At 36.1% G+C, this 14,119-nt stretch overlaps 1 protein-coding gene across 29 annotated transcripts in view; it reads left to right on the top strand.

The window, feature by feature from the left end:
* Positions 1 to 14,119, top strand: part of LOC125664538 (myosin-11-like) — an 89,289-nt gene that overhangs the window by 34,780 nt on the left and 40,390 nt on the right. For 17 of the 29 annotated variants that reach the window (XM_056152836.1, XM_056152843.1, XM_056152839.1 and 14 more), the window contains 9 exons: positions 300 to 863; positions 1,587 to 1,613; positions 2,152 to 2,244; positions 6,363 to 6,401; positions 8,019 to 8,150; positions 8,714 to 9,031; positions 9,512 to 9,727; positions 10,270 to 10,422; positions 11,602 to 11,739. In XM_056152836.1, coding sequence (XP_056008811.1) covers positions 300 to 863; positions 1,587 to 1,613; positions 2,152 to 2,244; positions 6,363 to 6,401; positions 8,019 to 8,150; positions 8,714 to 9,031; positions 9,512 to 9,727; positions 10,270 to 10,422; positions 11,602 to 11,739 — 1,680 coding nt within the window. The remainder of the gene's footprint in view (positions 1 to 299; positions 864 to 1,586; positions 1,614 to 2,151; positions 2,245 to 6,362; positions 6,402 to 8,018; positions 8,151 to 8,713; positions 9,032 to 9,511; positions 9,728 to 10,269; positions 10,423 to 11,601; positions 11,740 to 14,119) is intronic. The other 12 variants (XM_048897328.2, XM_056152849.1, XM_056152846.1 and 9 more) reach the window with 4 other exon arrangements.

The raw sequence follows: 14,119 nt of genomic DNA, 5'->3' as shown, positions 1-14,119 counted from the left end.
GTTGATTCTAAAACAAAATGTTCTACACTGTTGTAATAATAGTGTAGCAACATAAGGACTATAGATGATGTGCTTTCATAAATTAGCACAGTATAGAATTAAATGTATAGTATTGTGGATAAGTATGTCTATAAATATGTTCTGTTATTAGTGGTATATACATGTGTAATAGCAATCAAGTGTATCGCAAATAGTGCTATTAAGATTACAGCTGGAAGAAGTACGTCTACAATGCTGGTAATTCTCGTTTTACATTTGTAACACCAACGAAGCTGTACAAATTTTATTCTGTTTCTTAGGAAGCTCAAGAGGCAGAGATTAGTAGATTAAAAAGTGATATTGACAATCTAAAACATGTTCATGAGAAAGATAAAGTGAACACTCAGGAGGAACACAGAGGTGAACTGGAGGACTTAAAAATGAAACTTCAATTAACATTTCAAGAATTGTCACGATCAAAACAAATGTTGGATGATGAACGAAGTCAGTGTTCAGAGGTGGAGGTCAAAGCTCGTGACCTTGAAGTCCTCCTGGAAGAAATGCAAAAAACAAATAGTACTTATGAGAAAAAACTAGATGAGGTGTCTCATTTAGAAAAGAGAGTGAAAGATTTGGAAAAATTAGTGTCTGAAAAATGTGATATTGAGGACCAGCTTGAGGACAAAAATCGTGAGATCTCCGACCTTGAGCAGGAAATTGAGGAATTCGAGAGTATTAAATTAGAACTGGAGGACACGCGTGAAAGTCTGGAAAATGAGAGGGTCATCAGGAATAAGCTAGAGGTCACGGTCCGAGACCTGGAACAGATTCTGGACGATCAGCGGACAGATCACGAGAATATCCAAAGGCAGTTTACGAATAAGGTAAAAGTGTGTCAAGAAAAGGGCAGCATGACTATTAAAAAAACCTGGGATTTATAGCATTAATAGATAAATAAATTTATTGCAGACGTAAAACTAAGTAAACAGTGCTTCATTTTGGATGTAATTGTTTTTACAGAAACATTATGCATATTTGTACTATTCTTTTGTAATATAAACATATCGAGGTCCGATAAAGTTTTTGTGAATCATAAAACCTAAGTAACACATGACTATTAGATGTGTGTAATGGGGAGATAAAAACACTGGAAGCAGGAGATGATGCCTGATAATTGTCTTATCCATGATACAAACTAGCTAGAAATTTATTCCTTAACTGAAGTTGTTCCATGAGGAAGTGGTACAGTACACTTTCTCCATTATAATTACGGATGTTAATAGTTTTTCTCTCCATTATAATTACGAATATTAATAGTTTTTTTCTCCATTATAATTACGGATGTTAATAGTTTTTTCCTCCATTATAGTTACGGATGTTAATAGGTTTTTTTTCTCCGTTATAATTACGGATGTTAATAGGTTTTTTTTCTCCATTATAATTATGGATGTTATTAGTTTGTTCAAGCAGAATATCTGATTGATAAGGTAAACACAATAATCTTGATATAGGGATGGAGGGTATTAAAGGGCGTTTTATTGAGTTCTTAATTTGTAGAACTAAATTAATGGTACAGGAAATAACAACTTGTTATTTTTTACAAACAGGACATAGGAAGTAGAATAAAAGAAAAGGTGACAGTTCTGTGAATTAAATGTATCCACTCTGTTGCTCAATCATGAACTCTTCTCACTTTGTAAAGGGATATATAGTCTTGTTATTTTGTTGTCGGTTTTTATATTGTTTTAAATTTACAATGTTCCTTTCATGTTATCAAGCTGAATATTTCACATAAATATTATGCTATCTAACTTCTTGTAACTTTCATTACTCATTTTCTAGTTCGAAATGAATTATCCTTAATTTCTAGATGTGTTTGCTTTTCACTAATTTCAATTTTCATAGTATCAAATTGATGAATAATCTGCATTTTCCATCAATAAACATCAGTTCATACTTTGGGGATTTTTATCCCATATTTCATGGAAAATGTGATAGATCTGTCAAATATTAATCAAAAGTGAAAATAGCACACAGCGGTACAAGGTTAATTTACAATTTAACAGTGCATGCTTGACATTAAGATAGAAAAATGTGCAAATGCACAAGAGAGGAGACCTATCCTTCTGTCACTTTGTGTTTATCGTTAACACCTGTCGTTAACCTGTCCAGGTGCAGTCTCTGGAGAGTCAGGTGCGCGGTCTGCAGGATGATCTATTCGCCGCACAGGAAGAACTCCAGGTTACCATGGAGAAACACGAGCAGGTACAGGGGTTATGTCATTTATGATAACACATTTTGAAAGATGTCAGCATTTGTAAGACACTGTGCCCTGTGTGTGGGGGACTGTAAAGTACAGACTGTGTATTGTTAGGAAACTGTGCCCTGTGTGTGGGGGACTGTAAAGTACAGACTGTGTATTGTAAGAAACTGTGTCCTGTGTGTGGGGGACTGTAAAGTACAGACTGTGTATTGTAAGAAACTGTGCCCTGTGTGTGGGGGACTGTCAAGTACAGACTGTATTGTAAGAAACTGTGTCCTGTGTGTGGGGGACTGTAAATTACATACTGTGTATTGTTAGGAAACTGTGCCCTGTGTGTGGGGGACTGTAAAGTACAGACTGTGTATTGTTAGGAAACTGCCCTGTGTGTGTGGGACTGTAAAGTACAGACTGTGTATTGTTAGGAAACTGTGCTCTGTGTGTGGGGGACTGTAAAGTACAGACTGTGTATTGTTAGGAAACTGTGCCCTGTGTGTGGGGGACTGTAAAGTACAGACTGTGTATTGTAAGAAACTGTGCCCTGTGTGTGGGGGACTGTAAAGTACAGACTGTGTATTGTTAGGAAACTGTGCTCTGTGTGTGGGGGACTGTAAAGTACAGACTGTGTATTGTAAGAAACTGTGCCCTGTGTGTTGGGGACTGTAAAGTACAGACTGTGTATTGTAAGAAACTGTGTCCTGTGTGTGGGGGACTGTAAAGTACAGACTGTGTATTGTAAGAAACTGTGCCCTGTGTGTGGGGGACTGTAAAGTACAGACTGTGTATTGTTAGGAAACTGTGCCCTGTGTGTGGGGGACTGTAAAGTACAGACTGTATATTGTAAGAAACTGTGCCCTGTGTGTGGGGGACTGTAAAGTACAGACTGTGTATTGTTAGGAAACTGTGTCCTGTGTGTGGGGAACTGTAAAGTACAGACTGTGTATTGTAAGAAACTGTGTCCTGTGTGTGGGGGACTGTAAAGTACAGACTGTGTATTGTAAGAAACTGTGTCCTGTGTGTGGGGGACTGTAAAGTACAGACTGTGTATTGTTAGGAAACTGTGCCCTGTGTGTGGGGGACTGTAAAGTACAGACTGTGTATTGTAAGAAACTGTGCCCTGTGTGTGGGGGACTGTAAAGTACAGACTGTGTATTGTTAGGAAACTGTGCCCTGTGTGTGGGGGACTGTAAAGTACAGACTGTGTATTGTAAGAAACTGTGCCCTGTGTGTGGGGGACTGTAAAGTACAGACTGTGTATTGTTAGGAAACTGTGTCCTGTGTGTGGGGGACTGTAAAGTACAGACTGTGTATTGTTAGGAAACTGTGCCCTGTGTGTGGGGGACTGTAAGGCTGTTCAAAATTAATTCTACATTTAACATCACCTCAAAACTTCAAAACCTACGAGGGAGGGAGGAAAAAAATAAACAAACAAAAATTTTAAACAAATGTGTATTTATTGAAAATCACCTATTCAGTGACCCAAAAATCAACAATTTCAAATAGACATCACCCAATATAGTGACCAAAAACGTAATATGTCAAATTAAACACATTGTGGGATTTGATTTTCAAGTCCAAGTCAATTTTTGCGTTTTTCCAGCAAGGACTTTTTCCTTAATCTGGGTTTGTATCCCTTCTGCGAACACACCATGCAGATTGGGTGAGCAGAGGAGTGGCTTGCGATAATATCAGGTGGTACATCCAATGGATTTTCATCACCACAAACATAGCAAACTAAAGGAAAACTTCCTTTTGTGGAAATAGTTGCTAGACACATGTGACTCAGTTACAATTAAAATTATGATGACAATATTTCATGCATTTTTATAATAACACATCTTAAAGTTTAAAATATGCTTTACTTTGTTTTGTGTTGATTTTTTTAAATACAATTTTGAAAGGAAGATGCTAATCTGATGTACCACAACTAAAAGATCAGGATTGTACCTTCACATCTACAAATACAAGGCAGGATTCCGATAGTTTAGGACGCCTTCAAATAAATTGATTAAATAATTACAGTTTTCTTTTTAGTGCTTTTAATTTTTATGATTAAATGCTTTGTACAAAGTAATTATCAATCAGCAAGTTCTGTATTTCCAATCGTACAAACTGTCATGAAATAGTACATCGGAACTCTTCAGTGTTGAGAAGGTAAATATGAAATGTGATAGGGAGTTAATAGGATGTCTAAGACGAAAAGTTGAAGCGATCAAGGAATTACTTAACCCATTTTGATCGCAAAAAGCGGCTGAATTTCAGGCAAGATTTCCCGAATCACTTTGTGCGACACTGGTCTGACATTCGGAAGAGGCGTCAGTCCAAATATCCAGCCTCGACGAATCTCGCTGAGATTAGTTCGGTTCAAACCATCTTTGTACGTTTTCTTTACTTTAATAGTGGCATATACTTCCATTTTCTTCATTTAAGGGCCTCTGATGAAATTTTTCAGTGCGTTTTCCTCTTACACGGGATGTAGAATTAAGTCGCTAAATGAAAAACCAAACCTGAACGACTACTTCAAATCCGGATTTGTTTGTTTTTTCAAAATGGGAATTTCGCCAAAACCTACGCGCGCGGGTGACGTTAAACGTAGAATTAACTTTAGACAGCCTAAAGTACAGACTGTGTATTGTTAGGAAACTGTGCCCTGTGTGTGGGGGACTGTAAAGTACAGACTGTGTATTGTTAGGAACCAGAAATCATGTGTGTGGGGGACTGTAAAGTACAGACTGTGTATTGTTAGGAAACTGTGCCCTGTGTGTGGGGGACTGTAAAGTACAGACTGTGTATTGTTAGGAAACTGAAATCAGGGATAAACATGGACAAGTTCAGATAATTGGACAGGCGTCCAGCAATTTTAAAATTTGAACTTTTTAGAAATATGCCAGTCGCACAAACTATGTAAATCACAAAATGTGAATACTGTACAATGATTGGTTTTTAGTGAGATTTTGATTTTTGTTTCTATGGTATGGACATTGAATTTCCCACAAATTTAAACTGGCCTCCATCAATAAGAGAAAATGAATTACGATAAAAGAATGACATCTTGTCAGCTACAAATTGAGTCCCCATATAAAACTGCAGTTTATTCAAACTACAAATCAAGTCCCCATGAAAACAAAAGTTCGCTCAAATCACAAAATTAAGTCCCCATGAAAATGCTAAAGTTCGCTCAAACTACAAATCAAGTCCCCATGAAAACACTAAAGTTCGCTCAAACCACAAAATTAAGTCCCCATGAAAATGCTGAAGTTCGCTCAAACCACAAAATTAAGTCCCCACAAAAACATTGAAATTTTCTCAAACCACAAAAATTTAACCTCATGAAAAGATCCAATTTTACAGTATTTCGTATCTCAAAATTGAACAACAGTAGTCACCATAGAATTTGAGCTAGATTTGGACAGAGACTGAGTTGAACATTTCTGATAATGATGTTACATTTTGTTGTTGATTAAAATTTGCCCTTCTTCTATCTGTGTGTATCTGATTTTAGAAGGAAAGAGTCACTGAAGCATGAATTATTCCCTAATGTTGTTCATTCTTGAAATGATCAGAATTTTGGAAATAAACAGACACTGCTATCCAAAGTTTCCAGATTTGGCACATATGTTCTAAAGTTAGTTTTAAAGAATTTGGTTACTTCTTTAGTTTGAATAGAATTCTAAAATTGACACCAGCCTGAAGACTATTGATTGGCTGAGCTAGACAAACAGTAAATTTTATATGTGACTTTATATACCTCCAAGATTTCAAAGATCAGAGACAATGTTTTTATCAGATACAATGTTTTTGACATGCTTTTCATTCTGTTTGTCTGTCTGTATAGTATAGTATAGCAAGATATGAAGAGTTTCTCTTTTAACTGAAATTTCAAGATCAAAGCTTTATTCAAAATTGAGATGAAGGTCATATGATGACATGTCAAGGTCAAAATTTGCCATCAAAGGACTTTGTGATAGTTAAGGACATAGTGTTTCACATTACACATTTACTGGTGAACTCTTCTGATTTCAACATTTGTATGCATCATATTGTTCAGCTGCATTGTTTGAATTGTTCCATAAGTAGGTTAGCTTTAGATAATTCATTGTCTCTGTGCAATTTGTTCGCATAGATGACCCTGTACAGACTATTAAGGATGAATCTGAGAGAGGTTGGTCCAAAACCTGCAGGAGTTAACTGCCCCTGGAATGATTCAATTCATTCCAGGAGTTAGCTCCCCTGGTTTAATGCTTTAGGACAGGGTATTTCTAGAACTTAACATAGAAATCGAGAATAGAAATAATCAGCCATTTAGTTCATAATGAAAGAGTAGGAATGCTTAATACTTTACTGACAGGAATAACTGTGTGTGACACATTTAATCATGAGTTTGTGTGTTGCAAGCATATTTCTACCATTACATGTAAGAAAAAACCCATTTGACAAGATCTTTGGCCACTTGCCTGTCATTTGTATTTAGGCAGTCTGTATGACTATTTTGATAACAAGTCCTGCAATTAGTAAATGCAGGTATTGTGCACATAGCGTCTTAAACAGAAATCAAAGCATAGTAATTAAAACAAAAAATAAAGTTATTTTTTCAATAATAAAGTTTTGAAATTATTACAAACTTGACTTAATTTGCTGAGGGATTTTTTTCAGTACATTCTTGATAAGATAGGAAGCTATATATTGCCATGTTTTACTTTACTTGATTTTTTGGTGTTTTTTTTCCAGTACATTCTTGATAAGATAGGGAAGGTATATTGCCTGTTTTTATCATAATCCTTTTTACTGCTGTAACTTTCCAAAAGGTTCAATGATACCAAGAGAAAAAGAGTCATTTGCTGTTGTGTGAATCACCAGACTCCCCTAACTACATCAGGGTAATGGTATCATTAACACACTGTGTTTACAGAATCCAGAAATAGGCATTTCAGACCATGTAAATTTCTGATAGACCTCACTCCCCCACCTAACCCTGTTATACAAAATCCAGAAATAGTCGTTTCAGACCGTGTAAATTTCTGATAGACCTGATCGCTCCCCCCACCTAACTCTGTTGTTCAAAATCCAGAAATAGATGTTTTCGTCCATGTAATTTTCTGATGGACCTAGCTCGCTCCCCAACTAACCCTGTTGTACAAAATCAAGAAATGGACTTTTAGGACTGTGTAAATTTCTGATAGACCTCACTCCCCCCCCCCCTCTCTCTCTCTCTCTCTCCCCCCCCTTCTAACCCTGTTGTACAGAGTCAATGAATACTTGTTTCAGACCATGTAAATTTCTGATAGACCTCACCCCCTACCTAATCCTGTTGTACAAAATCCAGAAATAGACATTTCAGACCATGTAAAGCACCTTGCTCCCCACCTACCCACATTCTGAATTAAATTCTGGAGTACATTATCTGCCCTGACTTCATTGGTTTGGTGTTCACCATTTGTCCTTGGAGTTTTTGTGTTGTTATCAAGTCCTGTGATGTATGGCTAATGGTCCGGGAGGTTGAAGGTGTGACAGGTGTGATATAAGCTGTGACTAATTAATGCCATTAGATTTAGAAACTGCTCTTTGTAACCAAAGGAATGAAAAAGTCAATAGCTTGATGCATGTGCCTTGGTTTGATTATTCTGTAATCTGTAAATTAAAAACATTTAAAGTTGGTGACTTACACACATCAGTAATTGAAATTCAAATGATTATTCATTTATCAGATGTACTTGAACAGTAGTTTGGGTGTTTTAATTTCAGTCTTGCTCTTCATTGTCTGTTTTGTTTTCTTCATCAGGAACTTGAGGAAGCTAGGGCAGCACACATTGAAATCCAGGAGCGGATCGAATCCGAGAGAAACAAACAGGTGTTACAGTCTAGTCCCGAGGTCAACGGAGCCACCCAGAGGATCGAATCCCAAAAGATTGAGGTCAGTTATGTGTGTATTATCCAAAAGATTGAAGTCAGTTCAGTCTGTTTGTCTTATCCAAAAGAATGAAGACAGTTTTGCCTTTGTTGTCTGTTTGCAGCAGAGTTTCTGGAGTACAGTAACCTCTGCTTGTAGATGTGTGTGCATATACAGAACAATATATATACACTATATAAAGAGTTCCATTTCTGATTTTCATTCTCCTAAATTCTTCTGGGTCTGAGGGTCATAGGTCAAGGTTAAAGCCATAATTTCCTGTAGTAAAGTGATAGCATATTTTACATGGGGATGTTCTACTTAGCTTATTTTTGGTGCCCCCTTACACTGATAGATACATACACTTTTGTTGTACATGCCTGAGTACAGTGCATCTGTTGTAAGAGTGAAAACTAAGCAGCTCCCTATAGTGCCCTGGGCAACCTACGGGAATTTGATTTGTGAGATGGTAATCTGTCAGATACTTATACCTCGGAGAATATGTGATATAAAAAGAGGAAAACTTTGAAATATCAATGGAGAGACTATGGCAAAATCTTGTTTTGAAGTTGGTTTTGTTTTGACAGAACCTTGAAAAGCAAATAGAGACCATGAAGACTCGTTTGTCTGAGACTCAAGATCAACTGGACAAGGTCACCCAGGAAAAGTTCACATCGGAGAAAGAAATCAAGATTCTCCGTGACTCGCTGAAGCAGAAAGAAGGCGACTTGAAGGAGTTGGAGGCACTGAGGCGTGAACTTAGTCAAACGCGACGCGAGGTGGAGCATTTACAGCTCTCTACAAAATACGATGGTGAGGAACGGCAGAAGCACGTGGACAAAATCCGGTCACTGGAGGAGCTGTCCAAACAGCTGGAATTGGACAACAGAGAGCTGGCTACCAAGGTAAAATCATAAAGGTGTTTATAACAGAGAGCTGTCTACCAAGGTAAAATCATAAAGGTGTTTATAACAGAGAGCTGGCTACCAAGGTAAAATCATAAAGGTGTTTATAACAAGTGTCTAAATATTTCCACCAGGAGAGAAAATGAAATCATAAAGGTGTTTATAGCTAGTGTCTAAAGAAAGGAGAAAATGAAATCATAAAGGTGTTTATAACTAGTGTCTAAAGTAAGGATAATTTTGTATCCAGTCAAGGGTGGATTTAGTAGGGGCGCATGTGTGGGTTATTTTTAGAGCAATCTACTAAAGTGTTCATGATATGGCAAAGGTATTTAGATAATGAATTCATTCTAAATATATATATATACAAGAACATACCACAGTAAGATGTTAACAGTTTTGATAAAAATAAAATTTAGTTTTGTGAAATAACTTTATTATATTAATATATATAATATAATGTATTGCTGGTCTGGTTAATAGCTTCAGGAGTCCATTCAGCAAATCACACACGTGGAGGACCAGATAAAGCGAGAACGACAGAGGAACACCGACAACCAGTTCATGAACCACCGACACGTCAGTCAGATCGAGGCTGACCTTGACGAGGCGACCAATCAGGCAAGGCAACTCAAAGATGACCTCCATAAGAAACAGACGTACATCATGAAACTGGAGGCAGATGCTATTGGAAATGCTGTATGTAGTGGTGATCTAGTATCTCATTTTAAAAGTTGTCAGAGATTGATATTTACACTTAGATTGTGCAAGTCCTGAGTTCATGTACGACTAACACTTCCCATGAGAAAGTTGTCAAAGATTGATATTTACACTTAGATTGTGCAAGTCCTGAGTTCATGTACGACTAACACTTCCCATGAGAAAATTCTGATGATATTGTGATTCTTAATGTGATGACTTCCTTCTTATGGTGTCCGGATTTTCTTTAAATTACAATAACAGTAAAACACACTTATAACAAACGCGTTTATACTGAATTCACACTTATTGCGAAGTGATATTTATTTCCCCATGAGAGGAAAGTAACAAAAATTTTATTTGATATAATGAAGTTTGGTTATTATTTGTTTTTCACTGGCCCTGGAGGTTCATTATAACCATGTTTTCTATGATAAGCTTAAAACCTTTGTGTGTTCAACATGAGGAGGAAAATCTTACCATCTGTCTGTTTTTGATAGGCCAAGTATGACCATATGATTTTCGTGTTTTTTTTTTGATAGGCCAAGTATGATAGTACGATTTCCCGACTAGAGTCTGAGCTGAATGAGACGAAACAGTTCCACAAGAAGGAGTTAGAGGGGGTGACCGAACGTCTCGAGACGATGAGTAAAGACAACAAGGAGCTTCGTAACCAGATCAGGGAGAAAGAGCAGGTGAGATCCGTGTACAGGTCAGATCCGACTATTACAGGTGAGATCCGTGTACAGGTCAGATCCGACTATTACAGGTCAGATCCGTGTAACAGGTCAGATCCGTATACAGGTCAGATTCGACTATAGCAGGTGAGATCTGTGTAACAGGTGAGATCCGTATACAGGTCAGATCCGACTATTACAGGTCATGTCCGTGTAACAGGTGAGATTCATATATAGGTTAGATCCAACTATTACAGGTCAGATCCGTGACAGGTGAGATTTGTATACAGGTCAGATCCGACTGTATTACAGGTCAGATCCGACTGTATTACAGGTCAGATCCTTGTAACAAGTGAGATCCATATACAGGTAAGATCCGACTGTATTACAGGTCAAATCCGACTGTATTACAGGTCAGATCCGTGTAACAGATGAGATCTGTATACAGGCCAGATCTGAGTAACAGGTCAGATCCGTATACAAGTCAGATCTGTATACCAGGAACAGCCAATGTAACAAATCTATTACATTCAATCTTCTTTAAAAATGTTAAATAGTTTGTATATGACTGTATGATTGAAGGAATATGCAACTTCAACATCATCAAGGATTTATAAAATTAGTTCAATGTTCCGTACAATATAAACAGAGTATTTCTTTACTGTGTAGGAATATCAGAATAAACAGAGTATTTCTTTACTGTGTAGGAATATCAGAATAAACAGAGTATTTATTTACTGTGTAGGAACATCAGAATGAACAGAGTATTTCTTTACTGTGTAGGAACATCAGAATAAATAGTGTATTTCTTTACTGTGTAGGAATATCAGAATAAACGGAGTATTTATTTACTGTGTAGGAACATCAGAATATTAACAGAGTATTTCTTTACTGTGTAGGAATATCAGATAAACAGAGTATTTCTTTACTGTGTAGGAATATCAGAATAAACAGAGTATTTATTTACTGTGTAGGAATATCAGATAAACATAGTATTTCTTTACTGTGTAGGAATATCAGATAAACAGTGTATTTCTTTACTGTGTAGGAATATCAGAATAAACAGAGTATGTATTTACTGTGTAGGAATATCAGATAAACAGTGTATTTCTTTACTGTGTAGGAATATCAGATAAACAGAGTATTTATGTACTGTGTAGGAATATCAGATAAACAGAGTATTTATTTTCTGTGTAGGAATACCAGTCGTCCTCCAGTGATGTGAACAGATATCGAGGAACAGCGGATCGTCTGGAGTCCCAGATTCAGACAGAAATAAAAATTCGGACTGACCTTGAGAACAGGAATGCAGCTCTTGATAAAGAAATATCAAAAGTAAGTCACTGACTATGGAGGACATTTTTGATGTGTAAATCAATATTTCACACATCCCTCCGCTGCTAGTGTTCGTATTATTATTCAGAAATGTATCCAATATGCTGCTAGTTTAGTCTTTGTTACCTAGAACTTTCTCAAGACGAAAACTTTAATAGCTACTAGTAGGTTACTATGAGAGGAGCCTAGAATGTACAGGATTTCCGAATAATTTGAATTTAAAATGCACTAAGATTATATGATAAATAATGGATAATGGGTAAGAAAATAATTTACCTTTATACCGTATATACTCGCCTATAAGTTGGTCCGCCTATAAGTCGGTTGTATTTCTTAAGATTATTTTGTAGGAATTTGCCATTGACCCGCCTATAAGTCGGTACAAATTTTTGTCAGAATCGGTTGACAATTTCAAGTCAATGCTCTAGTGTTTTTACCTATGTTTCAAAAAATATTTTGAGAAATTAATAATTATGAGGTGCTCAATATCCAAGCCATATATGTTTGGGGTTTAAACCCAACCCTTGATCTATTATGGACAATGATCCCTTGTTTACCTACGCAGTTATGGTCTCCTAATGACCAGTACCTGACACCGTGTTTACTTAGTTCAATGTATCAACAATAGAGTTTTTAGGAGTCAAGAATGATGATCTAAATTATCTGTTAACAATATTCATTCTTTTATGAAATATATTTCAGCCGGTATATATATGAATATTTCAATATTAAATCGGGTTCGTAATTCAATTTTACCGATAAACGATAGATTAGTTGAATTGAAAGTATTAGTTACCGGTATGTAAATAATTTTAAACAAGATAAAAATATGTAAATACTTGTACTTTATACATCATTTTAAAATACATAAACAATACAATATGTCTAGATATTTGTAAACAATAATCATTTGTGTGGTAGTCCATGATAATCGTCGGAGTTGTTTAAAAAAAACACTACATTACGCCGCCTAGAAAAATACCAATCTTCTTAGGACGCGCCTATAAGTCGGACATAGAGTTTTGGACCAAAAATTGACTCCCAAAAATCCGACTTATAGGCGAGTATATACGGTAACTAATAAATATTTAGTGGCATTTTTCTGCCGTGACCTGGACTCGTATATTTACTGCTTTTTTTTTGGTTGTTATTATTTAGGGTCGTATATTGACAGCTATTTTTATTTGTTATGATTTAGGGTCGTATATTTACTGCTGTTTTTATTTGTTATTATTTAGAGTCATATATTTACCACTATTTTTCTGTCATGATTTAGGCTCGAGCAGAACGTAGTGTAAGATACCCATTATGTATAAGGGAGATATTCATTGGGCTTAAAATAAAAATTGATTTGTTTGATGTACTCCGACCGACCAGTGAAATTTGCCCCGACCCAATCGTTTTTTCCACACTTCGAAATTTTAATTAATTTTTTTTTTCCTCCCTGGAAAGTAGACATTCTTCAAATTAGTTTTAAATTTGATACCATTTTTTTGGATAGCTGTTTTACAGAATTTTTATTACACTGTATCAAAATGTTCTTTGGGCGTCTTTCGGTTCTACTTTCACTTTGATAATGACCATTTGTTAATCCGGGAACTTTTCAAACACTTATCTATATGAACGATCAAATATACCGCATCTCTGTTCCAAATTACCACATTATCTACCAACAAGATAGAACAAGGAGCTACGAACTCCCCCGTCGAGGCCTGATCGTATTTGTGTACAAAAGTTTGAAAGCCATGTTACTTAAATAAAAAATCACCTGAGATAGCACACCAAAGTTATGGCGGACCACGAGTCTGCGTTCAAGTTGATGGTCTATATATATTTCTGAAAAAGCACGCATAAAATTTTGATATGGGATTATTTAAATGTTATGACGATTTAATAGGTGAAAGGCACTTTTACTTTGCTCTTAAACTGAGACAAATGAATGGAAGATGATCGTCACAACAAACTGAACGATGTGGAGAAGTCGGCATTAAAATTATATTGGGCAATATTAAAACTGATTGTAAATTGCCATCATCATGTAATTCACTTGGATATTCATGGATCACATTTAAGTGTTGAAGTGATTACTATTATGAATGTCAAACCACAAATAGAAGAATCAATCGGTGGTAATAAAAAGGGGTGTTAATTTATTTCTTAACGGTTTGAGGTCCCCATCCATGACGAATACAAAACGTCCTGAGAAAATTTCAGAAGATATTGGAAGATGTATGTGTATAATATACGTGTACAAAATGAATGTTCTAAACTCTATTCTGTCTGGCAGCATTATGTGTTTAATGAAAACATCAGTAAATTTGTAAATCTAATTTTCATGACATTCCAAAAACAAACAAAAAAAAAATACCGACCTACCTAC

Source organism: Ostrea edulis, chromosome 1 (genome assembly GCF_947568905.1).
Source record: "Ostrea edulis chromosome 1, xbOstEdul1.1, whole genome shotgun sequence".
In the NCBI taxonomy this organism is placed as follows: domain Eukaryota; kingdom Metazoa; phylum Mollusca; class Bivalvia; order Ostreida; family Ostreidae; genus Ostrea; species Ostrea edulis.
Note: the sequence above shows the minus strand (reverse complement) of the source record. Positions and strands in the feature narration are given on the sequence as shown.